General features: G+C 40.6%; 1 protein-coding gene across 1 annotated transcript in view; it reads right to left on the reverse strand.

The window, feature by feature from the left end:
• Nucleotides 1-228: 228 nt before the first annotated feature.
• Nucleotides 229-18,849, reverse strand: part of GRM2 (glutamate metabotropic receptor 2) — a 69,150-nt gene continuing 50,529 nt past the window's right edge. Inside the window, exons 2-5 of the mRNA XM_058168717.1 lie at nucleotides 16,135-16,972; nucleotides 13,257-14,323; nucleotides 5,239-5,413; nucleotides 229-302 (exon numbers count right to left, since the gene is read on the reverse strand). Coding sequence (XP_058024700.1) covers nucleotides 229-302; nucleotides 5,239-5,413; nucleotides 13,257-14,323; nucleotides 16,135-16,972 — 2,154 coding nt within the window. The remainder of the gene's footprint in view (nucleotides 303-5,238; nucleotides 5,414-13,256; nucleotides 14,324-16,134; nucleotides 16,973-18,849) is intronic.

The raw sequence follows: 18,849 nt of genomic DNA on the forward strand, positions 1-18,849 counted from the left end.
GAAAATTAATACAAACAGAAACTGTTTAGATCACTGTCTTGTAGCCCAAATTCTTGTGTCCCTATTCCTTTGCCTTGAAAAAGTTTTACCAACAGATGAACTTGGAAACTAGTTGTTGTTATTATCATTTAAGGAAAGAAAAGGCTCAGTGAGAAACAAAAAAAGGCATTTGTTTGTAGGAGATGAGCACAACGGCTATAAATACTCATGGTCACCAAGCACAAGTGTTCACAAGGATGAGGTTGTAGAATCCACCACTTCGCGGCCATTGCAGACTGTTGGGACATATTGAGAAGTTGACCCTGGGAAATACAAATTGGGAAAAGATTTCAAAGGATGATAATTAAGAATCTCATGCTTAACAATGTGTTAAACATCACCATTTACCAACCAACCAATTATCAATCCCTTTCCCCACTGATAAAAGAGTTCACAGTAGGCAAACTGTTCAAATGAAAAGACATTACATCCAGGAAAATTGCCAAAACGTGTATAATAGAAAAGGATATATAGAAAAGAGTGTATCTTTGGAGAGATCTATCAAACAAAGTACATAAAATGTGAAATAGTCATGGAAAAGGAGTAGAAATTGATTGAAGCAAACTTTAAAATGGGGAAGGGGATGAAACCGGTCTTTTCGTTAATCACTATTTTCAAAAAAGCTAGAAATTTTCCTCAGTACATTTTCTTACATATTGACCTGTTCATCTAGTTTGATTTCTAAAATGACAGCTGGCATGTTCTGTTATTTTTATCCTTGAGAAACTCTTGAGCAGCCTGATATTTATCTGATGTGACTGCTGGGTCTAATCTAGCCCACCAATTCTTCTGTTCAACAGCCTGATTGGATGATGGTGCTTTCTCATGGAAATGAAGAAGGGCAAAGGAAAAGAATGAGAGCAGCAGTGCCAAAATAGTGAGATGCTGTTGGAGAAGACAGGAGAGCATCTTGAAAACTACAAACACTATATTCACTAATAATGGTAGGAATTTAAAATGCAAACTATAGACACTAGAAACATAAGCAGATTATACATTATTATTATTATTAATATCAATATCTTTATTCATTAAACATGAAACTCAGTCAACTGAACATTCAAAAAGGCATCACAAATACCATTGACTGGTGCTAATGGTTGATACGGGTTGCTGCCAGCGTCCTAGGTATCAACCAAGTGCCTTCTTAGAATGTACAATGTTCCAAGTAGCGCAGTTTTTTGCAGTTCCACTGGTGTTATTGCAGAAGCTGCAATTTTTTGATGTATCTTATAAAACTGTTGGACAGGGTACCAAATACCCCGATGACAATGGGGCAGTACTATTATTATTATTGTTGTTGTTGTTGTTGTTGTTGTTATTATTATTATTTTATTTACACAAAATGACAGTATACACAGCAAACGAGGTAACTATGCTAGATTTCGTATCACAGATCACTAGCCGAACACTTCCCAAGAGTTTAGGACTGCGTGATGTATCCGCGAATTATGCGAGCAGATCCCAGTAAGGTGGCCTTCTGCAGCTGACCAATGGTGATCTTGTCAGCGCCAATTGCTTTTAAGTGCTTGCCTAGGTCTTTAGGCACAGCTCCCAGTGTGCCGAGTACCACTGGAACCACCTGCACTGGTTTATGCCAGAGTCTCTGCAATTCGATTCTCAAATCTTGATATCTGGTGACTTTTTCAAGTTGTTTCTCATCAATTCTGCTGTCACCAGGTATAGCAATGTCGACTATCCACACTTTTTTCTTTTCCACAATCATGATATCTGGGGTATTGTGTTCCAAAACTTTATCAATCTGTATTTGGAAATCTCAAAGTAGTTTTGCATGCTCATTTTCAATCACTTTTTCAGGCTTATGATCCCACCAGTTGTTGTTGTTGTTGTTGTTATTATTATTATTATTAAAAGTGTGATTCATGGATGTTGCAATATTAGCCAACAGTTCAATTGACAAAAAACACATGGAAAAAGTAACAGAATACGGGATTTGCAAATTGCAGTTGAAAGGGTTTGGAAGAAAAGGTCAGCTTTAATACCATAGGAATTAGAGCTTTTGAAGCCTTAACAAACAGATTCTCCAAATATTTGGAAATTTACTGGACTTGAACACCAACACGTTTGTGGGGGAGAACCCTACCTTGTTTGGAACTTCTTCCATGCCACAAAGATGCCTCCAAGGTTCCTAGGCTTTTGGATAGAACCAGGGGTGAAATATAAAATTTGTTACTACCGGTTCGTGGTGTGGCTCAGTGGGGGAGTTAATGTGACTGGGTGCGTGTGGCCAACTTTTTTTTTTTTACTTTTAAAAGCATTTTTTCTACAACCTCTTCGGCCCAAGAGGTTGTAACAAAACACTTTTAAAAACCTCTGATGATCCCAGCTGAGCCGCGCAATCATCAGAGGCTTTTCTTTTTTTTTACTTTTAAAAGCATTTTTTTGGCCGAAGAAAAAATGCTTTTAAAAATAAAAAAAACCCAACAACCTCTGATGATCGCATGGTTCAGCTGGGCGGGGGGGGGGCAGGGATTTTTGCTACTGGTTCTCCGAATCACCCGCCACCATCACTACCGGATCGGGTGATCCAGTCCAAACTGGGAGCATTTCACTCCTGGTTAGAACCCAAATACCCAGTCTAAAGGCTGTGATACAAATTGGTTGAATAGACAGTGTAACAACTAGAATAGTATGTTGGCCAAGTATTGTTAAGAAAGTGTCCTAGGCATGTTTGCTAACAAAGAGATTTAGTTTCTCACAGTGCAGGCTCTCCTTAGATTATCATTCTATCTCTGAAAAGAATCTTGATTTAACTGTTTTGCCAGGACATATTTACTGGGAAACGTCCCTGTAGATAACTTATATAGATAACTTATTATAATAGTTATAATGTCCTTCCTGCCAATGACTACTTCAGTTTCAACTACAATAACACAAGAGCTACCAACAGATTTAAACTTAATGTCAACCGCACCAGTTTAGATTGCAGAAAACACGATTTCTGTAACAGAATTATCTATGCTTGGAATGCATTACCTGACTTTGTGGTCTCTTCTCATAACCCCAAAAGTTTTATTAAAAATCTATCCACTGTTGACCTCACCACATTCCTAAGAGGACTCTAAGGGGCGTGCATAAGAGCACAAATGTGCCTACTTTTCCTGTCCTATTGTTTCTTCCCCTATATATATATATATATATATATATATATATATATATATATATATATATATATATATATATATATATGTATATGTATATATATATATATATATGCTTATACTACCTTGTTTTCTCCTCATATATATGTTTATATATTATATAATCTTTTGTGTTATGCTTGTTATGCTTGTGTATATTGTTATGACAAAATTAAATAAATAAAATAAATAAATAAAATAACGCAATATCTAATTAAATGGGCTGCATCACTGAATTCAAATGGCTTACAAAGATGGGTCTTCATTTTATGTCCGGAAGTAGACAAGACAAATTGTGTGACAAAATAACTAGTTTTCATCTTTGTGTAGTTTCTTTTTTTGCTGACTATTTTCACAGATCAATTGTTCTCTGAAATCTATGACATGATTTCACATTCAGAGAAGAGCCAAGAATAATGACTCAAGAGCGGAGAAGATGATGACACAAAATTAACACCATTAGTTGATGGTTTTAGCTTAGCTGTTTTGATTAAGGAAAAAAACAATGTCACAGATCCCCCTTCTTCAGCCTTCATTCATCCTTCATATACCCTCTTTCATCCTGATTCTTTTCAGGCTTTTACTATGGTGGTTTATATAGAGCAGGGGTCTCCAACCTTGACAACTTTAAGACTTGTGGACTTCTGGCTGAGGAATCTGGGAGTTGAAGTCCACAAGTCTTAAAGTTGCCAAGGTTGGAGACCCCTGATAGTACATTAATTGTCCAATGCAAAGAGAGTTGTCAGTAAACTAGTTTGTGGGAAAATGGAATCACTTTATCAGGTAAGACATTTAAGAAACTTCCTTAGCAACATTGATTGATACTGAGGATGAAAGTTCATTCTTTGAGCTTGTGGGTTGGTTTCAGAACGTTTCATTACCAGGCTAGGTAACACCTTCAGAGGAATTTAATGTTCTTCTGTTTATAAGGGCTTCAGGTGTGAGTGTGTCAAGTGAGGGTCTTCTGATAAGTCAGGTGTGAGTCATCTTGTGACGGGTCTTGTGATAGGGAGGTAACACCAGGTCAGAATCATTGGGAGGTGAACTGCTGGTGGAGGGGGAATTGTGTGGGTTGGTTGGGGGTCAGTGCAATCTCTGGTTGGCTGTGCAGTTGATTTGGATTCTGAGGGGTTCGTAGGATGGTTGTAGGTCAATGTGTCTGTTGATGGAAGTGCCAGGCTTCAATGAACTTACAAGCATGGCTGGTGGTAGTGTGACTGATGATTTTTGTGTTGTTCCAATCAAACTGGTGATGTTTGGTGTCAGTGTGGGAAAAGGCTGATACTGCTGTTATATTGACTATTTAAACTGAGACAAACTGCAGATGCACAAATGATCACTTTGTCTCCATCACAGTTAATAGAGGGAGACTGGAAACTTCCACATTATGCCCAGATCCAAAACTATGATTAATCTATCTACAATTACCCTATTTCCCCAAAAATAAGACCCTATCTTATATTTTTTGAAATAAGCACTTGGCCTTATTGCCATGTGATCAAAAGCCCGTTTGGGCTTATTATCAGGGGGATGTCTTATTTTGGGGGAAATAGGGTAGTGAAAACAGGTCAGTTTTTTGAACTAAGATTTCCAGGTTTCCACCCAGCAGACTTAAGCCTCAGTCCATCAGAGATCAAGGCCAGCTGGGTTGGTCAAAACTGAAAAAAAGAAAAGAAAATCCTTTTTCAGAGGAGAAGGATAAGTACTGCAACTTGTCTTCATCCTACCAGATTTACATTATGTGTAAATATAGGCACGGGTGACAAAACCAACCACTATCAGCAGTTATTTTGGTAATTTCCCAGGAACATTTGTTGCTTTTCAGAGTGGTGCACTTTGATCTATGCTAACATCTACATGAACTCCCAGATGTTTAAGAATAAAGACAATTCAGCCATGCAACAGTCAGAATAAGTTGCTGCTGTAGACAAACTTATCCACTGAGTACACCGAGTAAGGAAAATCTTTGCTCTCAGTCACACTGCAGATAAATATAAGGTGGGGATCATTGCTTATAAGGACTCTCTCACACACTCACCCTGCGAGTGGCTGGAGCCTGCAGCTGTCACACTGAATCGGTTGGTGGAAACGCGATGGCTGGCTACGTTTTTCTGGGGCTGGAACAGAATGATATGCAGCTTGGGAGTAAAGAGGCAGCCAAGAACTACTGTGCCACTTAGGCTAACTGAGATGCACATCGTCGTGGTCTGAACCTGTAAAGGGGAACAGAAAGAAGCAAACCAGTCCAGCAATCTGAAGCATAAAGCAAGGACATAAAAAACAGGGATGGATTGATGGGCACTTTAACTATCCAGATGTAATAATCCACTGGCCCACTTTGTGAAGAAATGTTCATGTAAAGTCCAATCCCAACAACAACGATAATCTTTGGGCAGCCTGAAGGACATTTATAGCCCACCAACTTGCTGTCTCCTACCATGATCACTGAACAAGGTATGAAGCTTCCTTGTATCTCAAAATGCTTTTAGGCCTATTTGAAATGAGAGCAAACTGTATGGGGGGGCTTAAGATATTTGCAGGAAGTTCTGGGACTGGATGAATAGCCGCGTTGCTATAGCCCTGTGCTTGCACAAAAGGAAAGGAGGTTCTAACATTTTTAATGTCTTTTTTCTTTTCTTAGAAAAGAGCAAACTTGTGGCAAACATGGGCTAAGAGGTCTCATAGAGAAATCAACTAAGAAAGGGATTCTGTACCTCCTGAGCAAATGGCTGAAGAAGTTCCTGGAGGCAGTGAGGGTGCCCCTCTGCTGGTAGAGAATGAGTCCTTGTGGGCAAGATGCTGGAAATGCCCAGATTTGCAGGAGAAAAGTTTGCAAAACTTTCCATCAGTCCCGAGAGTTGAAATATGGCATTCTGGGAAAGTGACGCAGGACCCTCCCTTACCCCTCCCCCCAATACTTCCCAAATAGCCCTGAATATTGATGTAGGAAGAGTTAATTGCCTCCAGAGTTAATTCCACTTTTCCCTAGTGGAAGGGGGAAAAGGGGAAGAAGGAAAACAATGTTCTGTGCCTCCTACCTTCAGAAGCTGGCCATTGATGGATGTGATGGACATTCCATCATACTATCTCCCTATTACTATTTCTACTATTAGATTGTTGTGTAAGCTACATATGGATTTTGGGATTCAGTGTCTTCTCAAACAGCAATTGATAAAGATATATGGAAACTCCAGTAAGAAGCTTAACAGCAGTTTAAAAATTAGGAAATCTAATCAACCTATCCCCAAATTTCAGGAAAAAAATAGAACACCTAGTGCTGTCCATGTGCCCAATATAGCTGTATCTATTCTGAATTATTTTCCTGTGAAGATCTTGTCTAGCCAGACATTAAGATAGGCCCACAGCTGTCCAAATAGTTTTCTCAGCTCGACCAATATGGAGTCCCAGTTCAATAATCCAATTCTAATCCAATTTAAGATTGGAATAATTAAATTATTGGTAGATTGCTGCTTAAATGTCAAAATGAATGCATAAAAATACATGAAAAGAAGTGGGTGGTTAAAGTGTAGGAAAGACTAGCAGAGATTTATACAATGTGGAGAAAGAGACTCATTTCAGAAATGAAGCCATCCTTTTTTTGCACTCACTCAATGCATTTGCCACGTTGTCAGAAGTCAATTCCCACAACATATAAATGGATTTTAATGCAACAGAGTGTGAAATATGAAATAAAAAATATTATGAGAAAGGCTCAGGAGACCCGTGGTTGTCTTCAGGAATATACAAATAAATTATTTTTAACTTCTTCAGTAAATAAGGAATTAATGTATTTTCACAATAGCCTTACCGATTTGGAGGTAAAAAAGGAAGACTAGTTTTAGCAATACGAAATAAATGCATTGAAAAAAAAACTCAGCCACAATTACTTTTATACTTGTAAATCCTACTAGTTAACCATCGGTACTTCATTTAAAGTTTGTAACTATGTATCTTCTACTTTAACCCAACAGTGAGTTAGCTCCACATGAGGAAATATTGCAGGAATCCTGAAAATGTGGAGACTGCTTTCCATATAGATAGACTAGAGCAGAGGTCTTCAAAGTTGGCAGCTTTAAGACTTGTGGACTTCAACTCCCAGAATTCTCTAGCTAGCTATGCTGGCTGGAGAATTCTGGGAGTTGAAGTCCACAAGTCTTAAAGCTGCCAACTTTGAAGACTTCTGAACTAGATAGAATAGTCAAAAAACTAAAGTCTTGGAAGAAAAATAAGGTTCAACCAGGAGTAACCTTGCCTTTCAGAGATTAATTCATCATCTTGATATTTTGCATCTTTTAACTTATTCTAGGAATTTTTCCGTTTGTTCCATAGAAGTCTAAACTCATTCAAGAAGCCATAAACCTAAGAATTTGACTCCCAGCACCAGCTATTGTTTAATTTCCCCTGAAAACATCCAAAACTTTGCTCATCATCTATGCTCCTAATTTGCTTTTGTGGCTGGCTTCATACTCTGTGCTAAGCCATGTATGATTTATGTGGGGTTTTTTTGTAAACTCTTATATCTAAACTGCAACCATTTGAATGACAACTAGATGGCATCAGAGGATTTTTGCAACCCTCTTATGGCAGTCCTATTTTTGCTTCAATGTTCTCTGAGAGTCTGGTTTATAATTCATTGTAGTGCATTACAACCAGCAACTGTGATTTAGTAATTTATGATTAAACTAAGCCAAGTTTTTAGAATGATATGTGAAACAAATGTTAAACATGGTTCCTCTTCAAGGATTTTTAAAAAAAATTGTTTAGATACTTACCTTTACATTTCATGTCCCCCCTCAGATTTTAGGCAACTTACATTCCAAGCAATTAAAAGCCATCGAAAGGTATTAATACAGATCCATGCAGTTTCCTTAGCAACATTTTCCCAAGTGGTTTGCCAGGATCTTCTTCCAAGATGTCTTTAAATTCCCAAATTAGGGAATAATAATAAGGGAGTGGCTGGCTCAAAGACCCTCAGCTAGCTTCCATGCTTAAGGAAAGTCTAGAATTCAGGTCACCCTGCTCCTAATCCAGTGCCTTTAATCCAGTGATGGGTTTCAATTTTTTTTACCACCGGTTCTGTGGGTGTGGCTTGGTGGGCGTGGCGGGGGAAAGATACTGCAAAATCTCCATTCCCTCCCCAATCCAGAGGAAGGTTACTGCAAAATTCCCATTTCCTCCTAATCAGCTGGGACTTGGGAGGCAGAGAATAGATGGGGGCGGGGCCATTCAGAATTTTTACTACCGGTTCTCCGAACTACTCAAAATTTCCGCTACCGGTTCTGCAGAACTGGTCAGAACCTGCTGAAACCCACCTCTGCTTTAATAATTACATGAAAGTGGTCTCAACAGTATCATTCAGTTCGTTCTTATTTCTTTCAGAGCAGCCTTTTGGAAGGTTATCAGGAAGCCACCATTCAAATATGAAGTAAGGGCCAGGCTAAATCAGATTGAGGAGCTTGCTACTCAGGCTTGTTTCCAAACCCTTCTTCTCATGGCTTGTGGGGGGAATTTTCTCAGCCAGCTCTCTTGGCAGGATGGAAGTGGATAGGCTGCTTCATTTGAAGGCCAGACTAAAAATGTAGGCTCACATCCATGTGCACAGATGTATTCATTTTTATCTCCCAACAGGTTCTGCTTCTAAGCTACTTCAGTATGCTACGTGGAGTAACAGAGCACCAGCGTCTCCAGCTACATAATGACAATCATTGCATTTCTTCAATAAATCCTTACAGCCACAACAATTCTTTCACATTGCATTTTGTGGGATTGGGTAGTTTTGTCATAACTGCAAATGCTATTAGTATTATAATAGCAACTTCATAACCCTGGCTCCATACTAGCAACCCAGACCTTCAGCTGCTGATACTGATTAGTAGAGCGGGATTAAGAAATCTGAAGCCTCTAGTCTGATTTCTCCTTTAGTCAGATGAGATCCCAATGTGAAGATCTCCCATTTCATGTGGGAAAAATATCTAACTCTGCTGATTGTTTTAGAGCAGGGGTGTCAAACTCAAGGGCCGGGCGCTGGATCCAGTCCGAGTGGTTAAATCTGGCCCGCGGGGCCACCCTAGAAACAACAAAGGACTAGCCCAGTGTGCCTTTGCCAGCGAAAACAGAGCTCGGAAAGGCTGCATATGGCCCTCCGAGCTCCGTTTTCACTTGCAGAGGGCAGCAGGAGGCTGTCACAACTGAAAACAGAGCTCAGGAGCCTGTTTTCACTGACAGAGCAATCGTGCCACCACAGACGCTCCTGACATGAATGACATCAAGCTGGCCACACCCACCCCATCCACGCCCATCCCAGCCACACCCATCCTGGCCCCCGAGGTCAAACACAACCCGGCCCTCAATAAAATTGAGTGTGACACTCCTGTTTTAGAGGAAACTTCGCTGCTGAGATTCCTAAATAGTACACTCTCTTCAAAAAAAGTTAAGGAAAAATCATCCAGACAGCACAAGAACAGCATCTCCCAATCTTGGTTATAGCAGTGAAAACTTTTTCAGGTTTCCTCATAAATCTGACAAAACAAAATTCTAGTACTTCAATAGCTTGGCTCCTTAAAACAGCAGCTGCAGTTTTTCCAACTATCATATATTTATTATATCTGAGCTACACAAATCCAACTGGCAATAAAGAAAGATCTCTTTGCCTTTTTAATAAGGCTCTCACAGGCCCTTATGGAAATAACACATGCTTAGTCTTTAGTAAATTAGAATTTGCTAATAAACTCATCTTCTGCAAAATTCCTCCCAGAGCAAACCCTCCCACAAGCACAGAGGATTGTTAACCAACAACTTTAAGTGACAAGAACATGACCCAAGACTCTGCAACTCCAATTAGGCAGCGGAATTCAAATGTATTAGGGGAACCATCTACAAGCAGACAGGAACACCCATTCCTTCTCAAGCATTATGTGGAATTAAATTACCCACTCTTAAGGAAACTTAAGATGGTGCTTAATTTGAATGAGCACATGCTCATTTAATGTACTTAATACCCAAAGGCAAACAAGCTAACAAGAGCTATGCCAGTTGCCCAGTTAAAACAAGAGTAACGCAACCAGAACACTCATTATAGGGCCATAAAGATTTCCAGTATGAAACAGGAAGAAGCAGAAGCTGAGTGAACTTTCCAATAGCAACCCAGCTCCATGTTCCACAAGCAGATTGTGATCTTTAGGTCCTGCGGAAGCGTCTCCCACAAGGTGAGCCATAAGATCCTTGCATTAATGGCAACTCTATTTTCAGTTCCCGAACTCTCAGATATTAAAAAGGGTCACCTGAAAAAGCCCTAGCATTTATTTTTTATTTTTTATTTTTGGATGGGCAAAGGGGGTTGCTGTTTCTCTAAAGAAAGAAACATGATGGCTACAAGGTTCAAAGGGACCGGATAATTGAAGGTGAGGTCTAGAAATGCTTATTTTGAAAATTGCCTTAAGGTTCAAAAAGTAATTATTTCTCAGTTTCTAATTACTCAATTATGGATAATTTGAACATGATGAGAGCCTGCTATTTCTGACCAAAACTGTGAGGTTCTTCTTATGCAATTATATAATTATGAAAACAGTGTGGGCCCATGGCTCCCAAATTACTTGAACTACGATAATTTTGTTATAAGAATAATGCCTTTAAAATGACCTCTTTTATTATATTTCCTTCCCCAAGAACACCAGGGGCTTTTCTAAATAACCAGCTTTTCCAACTCTCAGTTCTCCTGAATCTAATTTCAATGTACCCAAAGTTGATTCTAGCCGTTTTGTTTACTTTCAGTTCTGCTCAGACACCAAGATGAAGTGAAGACAGGCACACTTATCTTCACAGAGGGTCACCAGCCCATTAAGCATTCATCCTTCAGGCCAACGACTGAGAAGGAAGATGGTCAGCAAAGCCGTTCTTGTTTGTCAGCCAATCAGTTGAGTGCTTTGTCCCACCTTTCTTGTCAACCCCTAAATGTATTCCTTTTCACAAGAGAGAGGCAGGGACTAAATTGCTAGCATTAACCCACGTTTCTGTGCTTGCTAACAGGAGAAAACCTTAGTTGCTTTCCAAACTCCTCCCGGTGATGGGCTAGCACCGTGATGGCAAACCTATGCCATGTGTGCCAGAGGTGGCACACAGAGCCCTCTCTGTGGCACGTATGCCATCGCCAGCTGTTGTTCTGGTTCTGGCTCATACATGTGCGCCAGCTAGCTGGTCTTCGTGGGTGCCGGAGTGCTGGAAAACTGCCCAAAACTGCCCGAAAAATGGCCAAAAAAACACCTGAAAAACGGTCAAAAAACAGGCATGCACGCGCCGGCCAGCTGGTCTTCAGATTTCCAGTGCTCTAACATGCACAAAGACCAGCTGGCTGGCGTGCATGTGCATGCGCTCTGGCCAGCTGGTCTTTGGGTTTTTAGTACTCCGGCGCACACACATGCATGTATGTGTGGGCACTCGGTGTTTGGGCACTCGGTGCCGAAAAGATTCGCCATCACTGGGCTAGCAATTCTGCTTTTCCATTTAATGATGCCAGAATATTGCCATGACTGGATGCCTGGAGTGGAAAGGGGCGCAATTAAGTCAAGCATCCACTCCAGGAGGAGTTTCAATTGCCCTGTCAATCAAAAGGCTGCAATATCTTGCTTAGCACTAGTAATCATTTCTCTGGACCATGGCTATAATACCTACACACAGGGATGTGGGAAATTCATTTTGTCCTACTGCTAGCACTGTACATTCATCTGGGACCCCTGAACTCTGAGTGCAGCAAAATTCTCTGTGTTAAAAAAACTCCTTGTGTCTCACTATATTTAGTGAAGCATGTTCTTAGGTTTGTGCTCCCCAAAGTGCAACATGATGATGAATAAATAGCTCTATTGTTGTGGTTCTCTATTATTGTTCTTGTTCTAGTTGCGCTATCCAGGATGCAATTACGCAAGCACCATTGGCACTTTTTGGATAGTTCTTATGATCTTAACAATAAAGAGCTACAGGTTCTTCCACCCCCACCTGAGCTTTTATTATCTAAGGATATTCCAGAAACTGAATCACAGTTAAGTATATCAAGTGTGGAGAAACCCTGGAGACTTTTATGTATTCTTTCCATAGGGAAAAGATGTTTCAAAAATGGAAAGAAAGAAAGAAAAAAGTATGACTCTTTTAATCTGATATGGTGAAGGACAGCTTACGACTATTACAGTGACAACTAAATTGAGGGTATAGTTTGACACTCTTTATCAAGTTCTGTTCCAGAAATTCCTAGACGTAGACTGATAAGTCAAAGCACAACTGCTGGGATATTTGTGTCTTGTGAAAGCCAGTAATACAGATATGCAACCGAAGAACTTTGCTGTTTGTCCATTCAAGACCTGGAATGCTGCAGCATTGTCTTTCTGCAATTAATTAATAGAATTAAAACAGAAGATACTTGTCACATTTTAGCTACCGTAGTGCTAATTATGCAGCAAACTTCTTTCTTATGTCCAAGATCTTCTTGGAATGTTTGCTCACTAATAAGCCTCACAGATAAAGTTGCTAGCACCTTCGACTTAAATTTGACTATTTACTCTTTTTGCTGTCTTTATTTTCTTGTTGATGCATGCTGTGGAATGAATGAATGAATGAATGGGTCTGTTAGTTGTTCTTTGAACAGATTAACTAAAATATCCTAGTATCAGGTGAGAGGGATAAAATTTGACATATGTCAAATAAAAAAAAAGATTACTTATGGAACAATTCACAATTTCTGATCGATTATATTTATTAGGGTTATATCCCACCTTTTATTCAGGAGCTCCAAGTGGCATACATAGCATTTCCTCCTCCTATGTTTCCTCACATCAATCATCTAATGAGGATGGAGCTTTGATTGAAAGAGAATAACTGGCCCAAAGTCACCAGTGATCTCCTGTAGCTAAGAGTAGACTAGAACTTCAATTTCCCCCCTTCTAGTCCAAACTCCATCAGTGGAAATTGTATCCCAGGACATCTGGACTGAATGTGGGAAAGATTCTCTGAAGCTGCCTGCTGTATGTTAAAGATACTTTTTAATCTTATTCCCAGCAAGAGCTAACTTACGCGGTAATCGCTGGAGGTAACATAGAAGATGGGCAGGAAGGCTAGCCAAATGATGCATGTGGTATACATGGTGAATCCAATGAACTTGGCCTCGTTGAAGTTTTCTGGACATTTTCTGGTCTTGAAGGCATAGACTGTACATAACACGATCAAGAGGACATTGTAGGTGAGTGAAATTAGCATACTGGAGTCTCGGTTGCTGCATTTGAGGGTGACAATATACCTTTTGTCAGACTCAGTCTCCTTTCGTGTGCCTGGGATCTCCACCATGAGCCAGATCATGACAATAATGAGCTGGCATGAAATAAGAGCCAGGCAGATGACCACTTGGGAGGTGGGGCTTATGAACCGTGGACGCTGCACGCCTTCTTTGACTCCACTGAAAATCCGTGCAATGCGGTTTGTCTTGGTCAAGAGGGCAGAGTAGCAGACAGCAAAGGAGGTGCCCAACCCTAGGCGCCGCAGAGTACAGACCACAGTGGAAGGCTTGGCAATGAAGATAAATGTCATGCTGTAGCACATCAGCACTCCAGTCAGCAGGATGTAGCATAGTTCTCGGCCTGATGCTTTCACAATGGGAGTGTCATTATTCCTAACAAAAAACCCCAAAACAAACAGAGTGGACATGAAACCAAGGCAAGAAATTGTGACTGGCCCAATAGCCCAGACATCCTTCCAGTGAATATACTCTTGGGGTAGTTCATAGCATCCATTTAAAGTCATATTGGGCCAATAACCAAGGCCACAATCTCTGCAAGTAAATTCATCCAGCAGAAATTCATATGGCTGGCATGGGATACATATCCAACAGCACATGTCTCCTGGTTGCATGCTCTTCATTTCATTCTTCTTGCAGGGATCGCTGCACTGGGAAACAGGAATGGAGGTCTTCACCCATGGAATGAGGCTGGTGTTCAAAAGGAGTCCTTCTGCCCAGTAGCCTACCTTCTGATAGCGATATCTCCCATTGGCTCTCTGGTAGTTGAAAATATTGTAACGACCAATTCCATCTCCACATTGGTCAAATCGAACCATACTTTTGGTGTCTAGTGGTGGTCGAAATGGAGCTGTGAAGTGGAATTGGAAAATTGGATTCAAATGAGAAAAAAATAGCATGATTACAAAACTAAGCTGTCCACATGGAAACTTTTCCCCCAGATTGGTTCTGTTATACTTTTGTCACTTTGCTATTTAAAAAGTGAAGTTCTATTCCTCGTCATTTTCATATGGATATAAACTACTTCATCACAGAAAGATGCTTATCGCCCCCAATGTACATAATTTACTTGCATATTCTCAACAAAGTTGATAGCAATATAATCTGTGCAGAAATCTTAAAAACTGAATTAGACATGGAGCTGAAGTCCAAAATATCTAAAGGGCATGAGGATTGGAAAGCTATCTTTGGAATCACTGCAGAGCAGCCAGAACATAATAAATAATCTTTTAATGTTTCCAAAAAGCTGTGCATTAGAACTATGCAAAGCATTTGGAAGTGGCATTTTTTTCAAAGCGTGTTAGTACAAACAACGCCTCCCTCCTTGAAACACTCAAACAGCTACATCCTCTGGAAGGCTTGCTGCTCCATATGCAGTTTTTGGTAGTTTTATATATAGACAACACTTCTGATGGATTGTCAGTGAAGCAGTTTTATATGTCCCCCTCACATATGGAAGAAACAACCATTAAAACAGCCGCCAAAGCTTTCTAGAACAGGGGTCTCCAACTTTGGCAACTTTAAGACTTGTGGACTTCAACTCCCAGAACTCTGGGAGTTGAAATCCACAAGCCTTAAAGTTGCCAAAGTTGGAGACCCCTGTTCTAGAAGACATGGTTGCTGAAATGAGTGCTTTTCAAATGTGGCAACTTTAAGATCTGTGGACTTCATCTTTCAGAATTCCCCAGCCAGAATTCTGGGAGTTGAAGTCCACACAACCTTAAAATTGCCACATTTGAAAAACACTGGTTTAAATATTTTGAGAAGGGACACTTCCACAAAAACTGAGTTTTTTGTGAAGCATCCCTTCTGTAAGCTTTGCACAGTCCCACTGTGTGTTATATTAGTATAACTTGTTCTAAACTGCAAACTCAGAGGCTCATACTGCTTTATTATTCCAGTGCTGTGACACTCAAAGTTGAAGACATAGGAAAGCAAAATCTAATGTATGCAAGTGTGAACTTAGGTGGATACAGTTGGGGAGCCTTTTGGCTTGATCGTAGCAATACTGCAAATCTCTCTTAAATGGAATTTAATGTGTGTAACTATCTTGCTTTCACTGTAAGATATAAGCAGAACTTACGGAAACTCAAATTCTAAGCAGTCAAATCTCCTGGCCTGAGAAAACTACAGTTTTGTTCCATTTATACAAAACTGTATGCTAAACTAGCAGCTGTCATGCCCAAGAGAACAAGAGTGATACTTTTTCACTTGATGGCAACATTCAATCAATGAGAGATTTTTTTTCCGATCAATAATGTTAGAGCAATTTACACAGAAATATTTCTGGTAACCACAACATCAGGCACAATGATAGATTGCTACTGGTTCAAACCGGATCGGGTGAACTGGTTGGTGGGAGGCTCCGCCTACCCGCCCAGAAGCTTCTGCCCATATGCACAAGCAGCCCACGCACAAGCGCGCGCGCACAAGCGAACCAGTAGCTATGTGATTTGGAACCCGCCCCTGATCAGGCATTTTGTGCTCATATAGAAAACTACCTTTCAGGATATTTCTACCATAATCTGCCCTAAGATTGTACTGTTCGTCTTAATCTAAGGCTCCTGTTTTGTTCTCCATGCCCTGATCTTTGTCTGTTTGTTCTTCATGTTCTTTACTCCTCCCCACAACATTCTATATCAAACCATTACTTTGGCTTACCATCAAAAGTTACGTTGAGCATGAAATCCTTGTAGAACCGCTTACCATTCACCGGCTTCATGGAATCACAGAGCTTGGTGGCATTGGGGCAGAGTGCTTGATGCATGTTATGAAGGGCATGGGCCATCGCATAGACTGCATTGACCACAAACATGATCTTTGATTCCTGTTCAAACTGCCCTGACTTCAAGGAGAAGTGACTGCAGTTCTGGCTGTGGAAACTACACTGGAACTTGTGTTCCCAGAACTCCTGGAACCATGGATTTCGGCTGTTGTTGTGGAGGTTGAGGTTTTGGAAGTACACAGCAAATTCCTGTATTGGGTAGGATGCCAGTTCAATAGTGATAGCACCATCAGCAATTGGCTCACTGCCAGCCACTACACTCTCCAGAGCCCCCCAACCATCACTGGCCACCCAGGTGAAGGACACATTAATCCTTTGAGCAGCTGCTAGCAGCTCCCGAGCATCTTCACTTCGGGTAAATAGCACTACCACTCTTGCACTGGGTTTTTGCATCAGTGCCTTAATCACCCCATCAAAAGTCTTCTTGTTCATAGAGCGTCCCACTTTCTCAGAAGTGGCAATGCAGATGTTGCGGGCCCGAGCCTGTTGTTCAAAAGCTTCAATGCCTGTTTCTCCATAGTCTCCTTCAGAGGCCACGGTGGAGACGTAGGTCCAGTTGAAGAAGCGCAGGATCTCAGACATAGCTTTGGCCTGGTAGAAGTCTGGTGGGACAGTGCGAGCAAAGTAATCATAGCGAGACTTGTCACTCAGTTTGGCACTGGTGGAAGCATAACTGATCTGAGGGATCTGGAACAGCCGCAGGAGATTGGCCACCTGAAGAGAAAGAGATCAAGGAAGAGAGGGAAGATTCTTAGTGAGTAATTGGAAAAAAATGAATGTGCAAAAAGGAACAGGACTACACTGCCCACCAGCATGGAAAACATTACTATTTAAGTGTAACCCACTAGAACAGTGGTTCTCAACCTGTGGGTCGCGACCCCATTGGGGGTCGAATGACGATTTGCCAGGGTCGCCTAAGACCATCGGAAATATGGGAAGTTACTTGCGAGTCGAAGAATCGTGCTCCAATGGTTGACTCCACAAGCCATCTGCAGGCTCTTCAAATTGCTAGCTGAATTCGGCTTCAGGCGCGATGAATTAAAAAAGAGAGAAATCTTTGCTCTGATGTCTCCCTCTCAAGCCAGCTGCAATCACTCCCAATCGCTAGCTTAATCTGGCTTCAGGCGCGATAAACTTAATAGGGGAGGAGTCTCCGCTTTAATGCCTCCGTCCTCAAGGCAATCACAAGCAGTTCAGATCGCTAGCCAATACGGCTTCAGACGTGATAAATTCAAAATACAGTTTGCCGCTTTCCCCCCCCTTCTGCGCCTGCTGAGGCGCGCTTAGATCCTCATCGTGGGGAATTGTATTAAAGGGGTCGCAGCACTATAAAGGTTGAGAACCACTGCACTAGAATAATTTCCTGCTATTTTTTAAAGGTGGTGGAGTAAGAATTAACATTTTTTCCCTGTCCTGTTTGGGGATCATACAGACCTTCTGGAGACTCTGGTTTTAATAACTGCTACTTAAGGTTCAGTTCTGACATTGCAACTAAATATGGTAAAGTTGCTTAGGAATGGGTTACTCTGAATTTATTATATAATGTTTGTTATAATTGTTTTGCAACTCGCTGCAGATCATGCAAGTGCCCCAACCATAACTTCTATTTCATAAGCATTTTGTAGATATCGGAATTTCATGTCATAGTTCTGATCACCCTTCTGCCTTCAGAAGCTATACTTTCTTGGCTGGAGAGAAGCAAGTTCACTGATAAAGTTGTATGCTTACACAATGGGGAATAAAAACAAACATGACACTATTACAGCATGGTTTACCCAAAGCAGAACACACATAGTCTTAATGTCTACACTTTCTCTGAATAACAAGTGAATTAAAATTCACTTGACTTTTTATTATCCAATATATTTAAACAGGTGGTGGAGAGTAGATGAGTTCTCCAGGCGAAAAAGTATTTAAAACAGTGTTTTGGTCAGTATCTGACTTCCAGGAGACATTACATGTAGAGGGGATTTTCACGCCACAATAGATGCTCTCATTTCCCCTAATCTTCCAGTCACACATTGTTTGGCTATTTGTCTCTCCCCCCCCCCCCCATCACTAGCCCTGAAATGTAGGAAAGAAAATTATGACAAGGGAAAGGAGCCAGGAGTAGAGTAAACTGTGAGTAACCACCAGCTCTCCCAAAAAGTATAGCACTTCAAGACAATCAGTTTGGCTCCAATGTTGTATCTTCTGCAGAGAAACCAGGAATAGATTTATCGGTTTTGAAAGCTGTTCTGGAGTTGCATTTGATTCCCCTGCCCCCAAACATCCAAGCCAGAAGTGATCACCGTTTCAAAATTTACCCATGGTCATAAAGACTAGGCTCAGAGGCAGCTGAGTGCTATGCCAAATACTTCATTTAGAGATTCTGTTGACAGGGACCTAACATAGCATATTATCTACTTTAATGCAGTGTATTTCATATGCGTGTACATGTGTGTATTCTATATATATTCTATATATATAATATATATCTATTATATATATATAATAGATATATATATCACCATCACTCTGCTAAACCAATAATTCCCTCAACATTGTCAAACTATTTATTAAATCTGCACTACTATTAATTTTCTCATTGT

This window comes from Ahaetulla prasina, chromosome 2 (genome assembly GCF_028640845.1).
Source record: "Ahaetulla prasina isolate Xishuangbanna chromosome 2, ASM2864084v1, whole genome shotgun sequence".
Taxonomy (NCBI): domain Eukaryota; kingdom Metazoa; phylum Chordata; class Lepidosauria; order Squamata; family Colubridae; genus Ahaetulla; species Ahaetulla prasina.